Raw genomic sequence first — 12,500 nt, forward strand, 5'->3', positions numbered from 1 at the left:
GTTTTTTTTTGAGACTTTATTCATATTTTATATGTATTTTGAACAGATGTATTTTTCATTAATTTTAGATTGGTAATTTATTGGTCTAGGTACATGGTAACATTTATTACTATATTTAGAGCTAATTCTGCCAATATATATTTATATACTCCATGTAGTTATATTCAATTTACTATGAGTGAGAAGCATACAATACCACTCTAAATTAAGCAAGAGTGAAGCTAAATACAAATATACCTTAAGAAAAATTATACTTGCCTTTTTTAAAACAGTCTTTCCTCAGTTGTGTACAAAACAAAAAAAAATCACTGTAAGCTAAATATTTAAAGGGCTATTGTAATGGCAAATTAAATGCTCTTATTCCATAGAGAAGGTAATTTTCTTACTACCGATCCAGCAAGTATATGTATTTAAGCCCTACAAAGGGTTGAAACACAGTTATTGTACTGCTCAGGAGCCACAGATAACTGCTTGTCCTAAGCAGATGTGGACGGTGAGCAATCTTGGTTGTGCATCTGTTGCTGCTCATTGGCTTAGTGACCCGGTTTACTCGGGATATTATACTTAACCCCCTGTCAGGGGTTAAGCACACAGAGCATTTAATTATAGCACCAACGACCATGTGGGTCTAAAAAAATAGTGCATGTAATTTTTTAACTACAATGGCCCTTTAACATATTTTATTCAAAAAGAAAAATACTACTTACATGGTTTGACTTAAAGCTGTGGAAGAAAAAGAAAAAAAAAAATTAAGATCAAATTTAAAAAAAAAAAAAAAAAAAATTTTTAATATGACATCTGCAAACAGGATTCCATAATCAGTCAACACTGAAATTATACAGAAACATTCAAAAACAACCACAGAGAAAAGTGTAAAATCACAGCAGTTGGAAAAAAATACATAAGTCTCTAGGTTAATAAGCCGTTCTTTCAAAAAGTGACAAATGAGCAACAGTTTCCGAAGAAGAGTCAACTGCCCTGAAAGGTGCAGCCTCATACATTACCTCTGTATCATTTCTGGATTGGCTGTGATTACCCCAGCAGCTCTTTCAGAGCGAAGGAGTAGTAAAAGCTTTTTATGATTTCACTCGTTAAAAGGTCTTGAAAAATGTTTCAAAGCTTTATAGCCAGCCGTACATGCTTTAAAAAAAAAAAAAGTGTCACACTAAAAATGGTAGAGGACGGGTAACCAACTCTTGGACTTGGCTGCTGCATCTCACACCCAAGCTGAACACAAGAAGGTCTCATCTCATGACCTAAGAATGTTGCAGGTTTCTGCTATGAGAGGCTGTGGTGGAAGAAAAAAAAACCCACCTAGTCGTGCTTAATACATTTCTCTAAAAACAGATTAGGGGCAATTGAGTATATGTATCAGATCAGATTATCAAGATTAAAGCACTCACTGGACTTTGGATATCAAAATAGAATTTATTTGTAACGTTTCAGTATCTCAAACGTCCCTTCTTCTGACAACCAGATTGTGTAAGTGAACAAACATAAATAGGCCTATCTGCCCCTCCCCCAATAAGGTCACCAATCACAGGAGACCGTGTGCAAAGATTAAGGGACTAAGCCAACTGGCTATCACAAACATAAGTAAAAATGTAACATCAAATATAATAACATAACAGGTTAGTCTCAAACAGTGTTTGACATACTATAATAAAAATTAATAAAGTGTCTGTTTACAATATAAATGCAAAAACATAATTTATGCTTACCTGATAAATTTATTTCTCTTGTGATGTATCGAGTCCACGGATTCATCCATACTTGTGGGATATTCTCCTTCCCTACAGGAAGTGGCAAAGAGAGCACCCATAGCAGAGCTGTCTGTATAGCTCCTCCCTTAGCTCCACCCCCCAGTCATTCGACCGAAGGCTAGGAAGAAAAAAGGAGAAACTATAGGGTGCAGTTGAGACTAAAGTTTTTTTTAAATAAAAATATACTGCCTGTCTTAATAAACAGGGCGGGCCGTGGACTTGATACATCACAAGAGAAATAAATTTATCAGGTAAGCATAAATTATGTTTTCTCTTGTAAGATGTATCGAGTCCACAGATTCATCCATACTTGCGGGATACCAATACCATGTTTTCTCTTGTAAGATGTATCGAGTCCACGGATTCATCCATACTTGCGGGATACCAATACTAAAGCTTTAGGACACGGATGAAGGGAGGGACAAGACAGGGACCTTAAACGGAAGGCACCACTGCTTGTAGAACCTCTCTCCCAAAAATAGCCTCCGAAGAAGTATGAAGCGAAGACCAAGTCGCCGCCTTACAAATCTGTTCAACAGAAGCCTCATTTTTAAAAGCCCACGTGGAAGCCACTGCTCTAGTAGAATGAGCAGTAATTCTTTCAGGAGGCTGCTGTCCAGCAGTATCATAAGCCAAACGGATGATGCTTTTCAGCCAAAAGGAAAGAGGTAGCCGTAGCCTTTTGGCCTCTCCATTTACCAGAATAAACAACAAACAATGAAGATGTTTGACGGAAATCTTTAGTTGCTTGTAAGTAGAACTTTAAAGCACAAACCACATCAAGATTGTGCAGCAGATGTTCCTTCTTTGAGGAAGGATTAGGACACAGAGAAGGAACAACAATCTCCTGATTGATATTCCTATTAGAAAAAACCTTAGGAAGGTTTGGTATGCAAAACCACCTTATCTGCATGGAAAACAAGGTAAGGTGAGTCACACTGTAAAGCAGATAAACTCTTTGAGCCGAAGAGATATCTACTAAAAACAAAACTTTTCAAGATAGAAGCTTAATATCTATGGAATGCATAGGTTCAAACGTAACCCCTTGAAGAACTTTAAGAACAAAGTTTAGGCTCCATGGTGGAGCAACAGGTTTAAATACAGGCTTGATCCTGACCAAGGCCGGACTAAATGCTTGAACGTCTGGGACATCTGCCAGACGTTTGTGTAAAAGAATAGACAAAGCAGATATTTGCCCTTTTAAGGAACTAGCTGATAATCCCTTCTCCAATCCTTCTTGGAGAAAAGACAATATTCTAGGAATCCTAATCTTACTCCATGAGTAACCCTTGGATTCACACCAATAAAAATATTTGCGCCAAATCTTATGATAAATCTTCCTGGTGACAGGCTTTCTAGCTTGAATCAGGGTATCAATGACCGACTCAGAGAAACCACGCTTTGATAGAATCAGGCGTTCAAATCTCCATGCAGTCAGACACAGAGAAATTAGATTTGGATGCTTGAATGGACCTTGTATTAGAAGGTCCTGCCTCATTGGCAGAGACCACGGTGAAACTGATGACATGTCCACTAGGTCTGCACACCAAGTCCTGAGTGGCCACGCAGGTGCTATCAATCACCGAAGCCCTCTCCTGCTTGATTCTGGCAACCAGACGTGGAAGGAGAGGAAACGGTGGAAATACATAGGCCAGATTGAAGGACCAGGGCACTGCTAGAGCATCAGTACCGCCTGGGGATCTCGGGACCTGGACCCGTAACAAGGAAGTATGGCATTCTGTCGGGACGCCATCAGATCCAATTCTGGTGTGCCCCATAGCAGAGTCAGCTGGGCAAATACCTCCGGATGGAGCTCCCACTCCCCCAGATGAAAAGTCCGACGACTTAGGAAATCCGCCAACCAGTTCTCTACTCCTGGGATATGGATTGCTGAGAGATGGCAAGAGTGATCCTCCGCCCATCGGATTATTTTGGTTACCTCCATCATCGCTAGAGAACTCAGTGTTCCTCCTTGATGATTGATATAAGCTACAATCGTGATGTTGTCCGACTGAAATCTGATTAATTTGGCCGCAGCAAGCTGAGGCCACGCCTGAAGCACATTAAATATCGCTCTCAGTTCTAGAATGTTTATCGGGAGGAGAGTTTCCTCCTGAGACCATAAGCCCTGTGCTTTCAGGGACTTCCAGACTGCACCCCAGCCTAGTAGGCTGGCATCTGTCGTTACTATGAGCCACTCTGGCCTGCGAAAACACATTCCCTGAGACAGGTGGTCCTGAGAAAACCACCAGAGAAGAGAATCTCTGGTCTCCTGGTCCAGATTTATTTGAGGAGATAAATCTGCATAATCCCCATTCCACTGTTTGAGCATGCATAGTTGCAATGGTCTGAGGTGTAGGCGGGCAAAAGGAACTATGTCCATTGCCGCTACCATGAGTCCGATTACCTCCATGCACTGAGCCACTGATGGCCGAGGAATTGAATGAAGAGCTCGGCAAGTGGTTAAGAGTTGATTTTCTGACCTCCGTCACAAATATTTTCATTTCTACCGAGTCTATCAGAGTCCCTAGGAAGGAAACTCTTGTGAGGGAGAAGAGAGAACTCTTTTATGTTCCCCTTCCATCCGTGAGATCTCAGAAAAGCCAACGCGATGTCAGTGTGAGACTTGGCTAGTTGGAAAGTCGACGCCTGAATTAAGATGTCATCTAGATAAGGCGCCACTGCTATGCCCCGTGGCCTTAGCACCGCCAAAAGGGACCCTAGCACTTTAGTGAAAATTCTGGGAGCCGCGGCCAACCCGAAGGGAAGTGCCATGAACTGGAAATGCCTGTCCAGAAAGGCAAATCTGAGGAATTGATGATAATCTCTGTGAATAGGGATGTGTAGATACGCATCCTGTAAGTCCACGGTAGTCATATATTGACCCTCCTGGATCATTGGTAGAATGGTCCGAATAGTCTCCATCTTGAATGATGGGACTCAGGAATTTGTTTAGAATTTTGAGATCCAAGATTGGTCTGAAAGCTCCCTCTTTTTTGGGAACCACAAACAGGTTTGAGTAAAACCCTAGCCCTTGCTCCTCTTTTGGAACTGGGCGGATCACTCCCATGGTATGTAGGTCTTTTATACAGCGTAAGAACGCCTCTGTCTGGTTTGCAGACAATTGAGAAATGTGAAATCTCCCCCTTGCGGGAGAGTCTTTGAAGTCCAGAAACTATCCCTGGGACACAATTTCTAAAACCCAGGAATCGTGAACATCTCTTGCCTGAGCGAAGAGAGAGTCTACCCCTACTAGATCCGGTCCCGGATCGGGGGCTACCCCTTCATGCTGTCTTAGAAGCAGCTGCAGGCTTCTTGTCCTGTTTACCCTTGTTCCAAGCCTGGTTAGGGCTCCAGACTGACTTGGATTGGGCAAAATTCCCCTCTTGCTTTGCAGCAGAGGAAGCTGAACCACCCTTGAAGTTCCGAAAGGAACGAAAATTATTTTGTTTGGTCCTCATTTTATTTGTTTTATCCTGAGGGAGGGCATGGCATTTCCCTCCAGTGATGTCTGAAATAATCTCTTTCAGTTCAGGCCCGAATAGGGTCTTTCCTTTGAAAGGGATGTTCAAAAGTTTAGATTTTGATGACACATCCGCAGACCAGGACTTAAGCCATAACGCTCTGCGTGCTAAAATGGCAAAACCTGAATTATTTGCCGCTAATTTATCCAGTTGGAAAGCAGCATCTGTAATGAAAGAATTAGCCAATTTAAGGGCCTTAATTCTGTCCATAATCTCCTCTAATGGAATCTCCACCTGAAGAGCCTCTTCTAGAGCCTCAAACCAGAAAGCAGCTGCAGTAGTTACAGGAACAATGCACGCAATAGGTTGGAGAAGAAAACCTTGATGAACAAATTTTCTTCAGGAGACCCTCTAATTTTTTATCCATAGGATCTTTGAAAGCACAACTGTCTTTGATAGGTATAGTTGTACGCTTAGCCAGAGTAGAAATAGCTCGCTCCACCTTAGGAACTGCCACGAGTCCCGCATGGTGTCAGATATGGAAAACATTTTCTTAAAAACAGGAGGGGGAGCGAACGGAATACCTGGTCTATCCCACTCCTTAGTAACAATATTCACAATCCTCTTGGGGACTGGAAAAACATCCGTGTAAACAGGAACCTCTAAGTATTTGTCCATTTTACACAATTTCTCTGGGACCACTATAGGGTCACAATCATCTAGAGTCGCTAATACCTCCCTGAGCAATAAGCGGGGGTGTTCAAGCTTAAATTTAAAGGCCGTCATATCAGAATCTGTCTGAGAGAGTTCTTTCCTGAATCAGAAATTTCTCCCTTGGATAACAAATCCCTTATCCCTACCTCAGAACATTGTGAGGGTATATCAGATACGGCTACTAAAGCATCATACGGCTCAGCATTTGTTCTTAACCCAGAGCTGTCACGCTTTTCTTGCAAACCAGGCAGTTTAGATAAAACCTCAGTGAGGGTTGTATTCATAACTGTGGCCATGTCTTGTAAAGTAAATGAATTCGACGCACTAGAGGTACTTGGCGTCACTTGTGTGGGCGTTACTGGTTGTGACACTTGGGGAGAGCTAGATGGCAAACCCTCATTCCATTCTGTCTGAGAATCATCCATGGCATTATTGTTAAGTGATAAAATATGCTCTTTATAATTTATAGACATATCAGTGCAAGTGGGACACATTCTAAGAGGGGGTTCCACAATGGCTTCTAAACACATTGAACAAGGATTTTTCTTGATGTCAGACATGTTAAACAGGCTAGTAATGCAACAAGCAAGCTTGGAGAACACTTTATTCAATGAAAAACAACACTTCAAAAAAAAAAAACACGGTACTGTGCCTTTAAGAGAAGAAAACATGTACACTTTCTGCTAAACTGCTTAAAAATATCACAAATTTTACGATTTTTTTTACAGCATATGTAGCAAGCCTTAGTAAGGTTGCACCACTAGTAAGAATGAGATTAACCCCTTAGTTACCAAACCGGATTGACAAAAGTCTAAAAATCCGGGAATATACAGTCAGCACCTTGCCACAGCTCTGCTGTGGCGCCTACCTGCCCTTAGGGGTAGAAATTGGGGGAATAAAGCTTCATTTTGGCTCAAAAACTACTTCAGGACCCTCCTGTGTTGAAGCTTGCTATCCAGAAGTAAAAACAAATGCGCAACGAAGGTGCAAAATTAGGCACCGCCCACCTCATACACGATGTCTGAGGGACCTTAAATTAACACCTCAAGTGTTAAAAACATAGCCATGTGGTATAAAAACCTTCCAATATAAGCCAAATGAACCCCTAAATAAAAGTCCCAAAAAAAAGTTTCTCAAATCTATCAAAAACGTCTGTTTTAAACCTATAAGTGTCAACCAGCAGTAACTTAGCCCTTATGCAAGCTTATAGTACTACCCTAAGTATATGATTAAAGCTTACCCTTCCCCTCATGGGGATAATGTCAGCCCTTTTCTTGAAATATCCTGTTTTTCTAGAAAAATTGACTGAACATACCTCAGTGCAGTAGAGACTGCAAAACCGTTCCTCAGCTGAAGTTTCCTGTACTCTTCAGCCTCTGTGGGAAAAGCAATGGATCTTAGTTACAAATGCTAAGATCATCATCCTCCATGCAGAAATCTTCATCTCTTCTCTGCTTGAGTAAATAGTACACACCGGTACCATTTAAAATAAACTCTTTCTTGAAGAAATAAAAACTAATATTTTGTCACCACAATCTCTTTACCCTTCCATCTTGTTAGAGCCGGCAAAGAGAATGACTGGGGGGTGGAGCTAAGGGAGGAGCGATATAGACAGATCTGCTGTGGGTGCTCTCTTTGCCACTTCCTGTAGGGAAGGAGAATATCCCACAAGTATGGATGAATCCGTGGACTCTATACATCTTACAAGAGAAAAGTGGACATTATCACACATATCCCCTGTATACCTCACTCGACTCCCACGGTTCAGTGTATAAATGATACATACCGCACAGAAACTCATTCTATTGGGCAAGCAGCACCGACGCCCATCTTCTGTGATGTCACACACAGTCATGACAGCAGAGGCACACCCTCCGGGAAAAAACCTCTCCCCACAAGGTCAGTGTATAGATTATCACAGGGATGAGCTGTTACTGTATGCCTTTCATAAGTAAAAACATAATTTATGCTTACCTGATAAATTCCTTTCTTCTGTTGTGTGATCAGTCCACGGGTCATCATTACTTCTGGGATATAACTCCTCCCCAACAGGAAATGCAAGAGGATTCACCCAGCAGAGCTGCATATAGCTCCTCCCCTCTACGTCAGTCCCAGTCATTCGACCAAGAATCAACGAGAAAGGAGTAACCAAGGGTGAAGTGGTGACTGGAGTATAATTTAAAAGATATTTACCTGCCTTAAAACAGGGCGGGCCGTGGACTGATCACACAACAGAAGAAAGGAATTTATCAGGTAAGCATAAATTATGTTTTCTTCTGTTATGTGTGATCAGTCCACGGGTCATCATTACTTCTGGGATACCAATACCAAAGCAAAAGTACACGGATGACGGGAGGGATAGGCAGGCTCATTATACAGAAGGAACCACTGCCTGAAGAACCTTTCTCCCAAAAATAGCCTCCGAAGAAGCAAAAGTGTCAAATTTGTAAAATTTGGAAAAAGTATGAAGCGAAGACCAAGTTGCAGCCTTGCAAATCTGTTCAACAGAGGCCTCATTCTTAAAGGCCCAAGTGGAAGCCACAGCTCTAGTGGAGTGAGCTGTAATTCTTTCAGGAGGCTGCTGTCCAGCAGTCTCATAGGCTAAACGTATTATGCTACGAAGCCAAAAAGAGAGAGAGGTAGCAGAAGCTTTTTGACCTCTCCTCTGTCCAGAGTAAACGACAAACAAGGAAGAAGTTTGGCGAAAATCTTTAGTTGCCTGCAAGTAGAACTTGAGGGCACGAACTACATCCAGATTGTGTAAAAGACGTTCCTTCTTTGAAGAAGGATTTGGACACAAGGATGGGACAACAATCTCTTGATTGATGTTCCTGTTAGTGACTACCTTAGGTAAGAACCCAGGTTTAGTACGCAGAACTACCTTGTCTGAGTGAAAAATCAGATAAGGGGAATCACAATGTAAGGCTGATAACTCAGAGACTCTTCGAGCCGAGGAAATAGCCATCAAAAACAGAACTTTCCAAGATAACATTTTTATATCAATGGAATGAAGGGGTTCAAACGGAACACCCTGTAAGACGTTAAGAACTAAGTTTAAACTCCATGGTGGAGCAACAGCTTTAAACACAGGCTTGATCCTAGCTAAAGCCTGACAAAAGGACTGGACGTCTGGATTTTCTGACAGACGTCTGTGTAACAAGATGGACAGAGCTGAAATCTGTCCCTTTAATGAACTAGCTGATAAACCCTTTTCTAAACCTTCTTGTAGAAAAGACAATATCCTAGCGATCCTAACCTTACTCCAGGAGTAACCTTTGGATTCGCACCAGTATAGGTATTTCCGCCATATTTTATGGTAAATCCTTCTGGTAACAGGCTTCCTAGCCTGAATCAGGGTATCAATAACCGACTCAGAAAAACCACGTTTTGATAAAATCAAGCGTTCAATTTCCAAGCAGTCAGCTTCAGAGAAGTTAGATTTTGATGTTTGAATGGACCCTGTATCAGAAGGTCCTGTCTTAGAGGTAGAGACCAAGGCGGACAGGATGACATGTCCACTAGATCTGCATACCAAGTCCTGCGTGGCCAAGCAGGTGCTATTAGAATTACTGATGCTCTCTCCTGTTTGATTTTGGCAATCAATCGAGGAAGCAGCGGGAAGGGTGGAAACACATAAGCCATCCTGAAGTTCCAAGGTGCTGTCAAAGCATCTATCAGAACTGCTCCCGGATCCCTGGATCTGGACCCGTAGCGAGGAAGTTTGGCGTTCTGGCGAGACGCCATGAGATCTATCTCTGGTTTGCCCCAACGTCGAAGTATTTGGGCAAAGACCTCCGGATGAAGTTCCCACTCCCCCGGATGAAGAGTCTGGCGACTCAAGAAATCCGCCTCCCAGTTCTCCACTCCCGGGATGTGGATTGCTGACAGGTGGCAAGAGTGAGACTCTGCCCAGCGAATTATCTTTGATACTTCCATCATTGCTAGGGAGCTTCTTGTCCCTCCCTGATGGTTGATGTAAGCTACAGTCGTGATGTTGTCCGACTGAAACCTGATGAACCCCCGAGTTATTAACTGGGGCCAAGCCAGAAGGGCATTGAGAACTGCTCTCAATTCCAGAATGTTTATTGGAAGGAGACTCTCCTCCTGATTCCATAGTCCCTGAGCCTTCAGAGAATTCCAGACAGCGCCCCAACCTAGTAGGCTGGCGTCTGTTGTTACAATTGTCCAGTCTGGCCTGCTGAATGGCATCCCCCTGGACAGGTGTGGCCGATGAAGCCACCATAGAAGAGAATTTCTGGTCTCTTGATTCAGATTCAGAGCAGGGGACAAATCTGAGTAATCCCCATTCCACTGACTTAGCATGCATAATTGCAGCGGTCTGAGGTGTAGGCGTGCAAAAGGTACTATGTCCATTGCCGCTACCATTAAGCCGATCACCTCCATGCATTGAGCTACTGACGGGTGTTGAATGGAATGAAGGACGCGGCATGCATTTTGAAGTTTTGTTAACCTGTCTTCTGTCAGGTAAATCTTCATTTCTACAGAATCTATAAGAGTCCCCAAGAATGGAACTCTTGTGAGAGGAAAGAGAGAACTCTTCTTTTCGTTCACTTTCCATCCATGCGACCTTAGAAATGCCAGAACTAACTCTGTATGAGACTTGGCAGTTTGAAAGCTTGAAGCTTGTATTAGAATGTCGTCTAGGTACGGAGCTACCGAAATCCCTCGCGGTCTTAGTACCGCTAGAAGGGCACCCAGAACCTTTGTGAAGATTCTTGGAGCCGTAGCCAATCCGAATGGAAGAGCTACAAACTGGTAGTGCCTGTCTAAGAAGGCAAACCTTAGATACCGGTGATGATCTTTGTGGATCGGTATGTGAAGGTAAGCATTCTTTAAATCCACTGTGGTCATGTACTGACCCTCTTGGATCATGGGTAAGATTGTCCGAATAGTTTCCATTTTGAACGATGGAACTCTTAGGAATTTGTTTAGAGTCTTTAAATCTAAGATTGGCCTGAAAGTTCCCTCTTTTTTGGGAACCACAAACAGGTTTGAGTAGAACCCTTGTCCTTGTTCCGACCACGGAACCGGATGGATCACTCCCATTGTTAACAGATCTTGTACGCAGCGTAGAAACGCTTCTTTCTTTATCTGGTTTGTTGACAACCTTGACAGATGAAATCTCCCTCTTGGGGGAGATAATTTGAAGTCTAGAAGGTATCCCTGAGATATGATCTCTAGTGCCCAGGGATCCTGAACATCTCTTGCCCAGGCCTGGGCGAAGAGGGAGAGTCTGCCCCCTACTAGATCCGGTCCCGGATCGGGGGCTCTCGGTTCATGCTGTCTTTGGGGCAGCAGCAGGTTTCCTGGCCTGCTTGCTTTTGTTCCAGGACTGGTTAGGCTTCCAGCCTTGCCTGTAACGAGCAACAGCTCCTTCCTGTTTTGGTGCAGTGGAGGTTGATGCTGCTCCTGTTTTGAAATTCCGAAAGGGACGAAAATTAGACTGTCTAGCCTTAGCTTTGGCCTTGTCTTGAGGTAGGGCGTGGCCCTTACCTCCCGTAATGTCAGCGATAATTTCTTTCAAACCGGGCCCGAATAAGGACTGCCCCTTGAAAGGTATATTAAGTAATTTGGACTTAGAAGTAACATCAGCTGACCAGGATTTTAGCCACAGTGCCCTGCGTGCCTGTATGGCGAATCCTGAGTTCTTAGCCGTAAGTTTGGTTAAATGTACTACGGCCTCCGAAATGAAAGAATTAGCTAGTTTAAGGACTCTAAGCCTGTCCGTAATGTCGTCTAGCGTAGAGGAACTAAGGTTCTCTTCAAGCGACTCAATCCAAAATGCTGCCGCAGCCGTAATCGGCGCGATACATGCAAGGGGTTGTAATATAAAACCTTGTTGAACAAACATTTTCTTAAGGTAACCCTCTAATTTTTTATCCATTGGATCTGAGAAAGCACAGCTATCCTCCACCGGGATAGTGGTACGCTTAGCTAAAGTAGAAACTGCTCCCTCCACCTTGGGGACCGTTTGCCATAAGTCCCGAGTGGTGGCGTCTATTGGAAACATCTTTCTAAATATTGGAGGGGGTGAGAACGGCACACCGGGTCTATCCCACTCCTTAGTAACAATTTCAGTTAGTCTCTTAGGTATAGGAAAAACGTCAGTACTCGCCGGTACCGCAAAGTATTTATCCAACCTACACAGTTTCTCTGGTATTGCAACAGTGTTACAATCGTTGAGAGCTGCTAAGACCTCCCCTAGTAGTACACGGAGGTTCTCCAATTTAAATTTAAAATTTGAAATATCTGAGTCCAATCTGTTTGGATCAGAACCGTCACCCACAGAATGAAGCTCTCCGTCCTCATGCTCTGCGAGCTGTGACGCAGTATCAGACATGGCCCTAGCATTGTCAGCGCACTCTGTTCTCACCCCAGAGTGATCACGCTTGCCTCTTAGTTCAGGTAATTTAGACAAAACTTCAGTCATAACAGTAGCCATATCTTGTAATGTTATCTGTAATGGCCGCCCAGATGTACTAGGCGCCAAAATATCACGCACCTCCCGGGCGGGAGATGCAGGTACTGTCGCGTGAGG

The 12,500-nt window shown here is 43.2% G+C and overlaps 1 protein-coding gene across 1 annotated transcript in view; it reads right to left on the bottom strand.

The window, feature by feature from the left end:
* LOC128660493 (uncharacterized) overlaps positions 1 to 12,500 on the bottom strand; it is a 300,304-nt gene that overhangs the window by 87,893 nt on the left and 199,911 nt on the right. Inside the window, exon 9 of the mRNA XM_053714380.1 lies at positions 708 to 723. Coding sequence (XP_053570355.1) covers positions 708 to 723 — 16 coding nt within the window. The remainder of the gene's footprint in view (positions 1 to 707; positions 724 to 12,500) is intronic.

This window comes from Bombina bombina, chromosome 5, assembly GCF_027579735.1.
Source record: "Bombina bombina isolate aBomBom1 chromosome 5, aBomBom1.pri, whole genome shotgun sequence".
Lineage (NCBI taxonomy): Eukaryota > Metazoa > Chordata > Amphibia > Anura > Bombinatoridae > Bombina > Bombina bombina.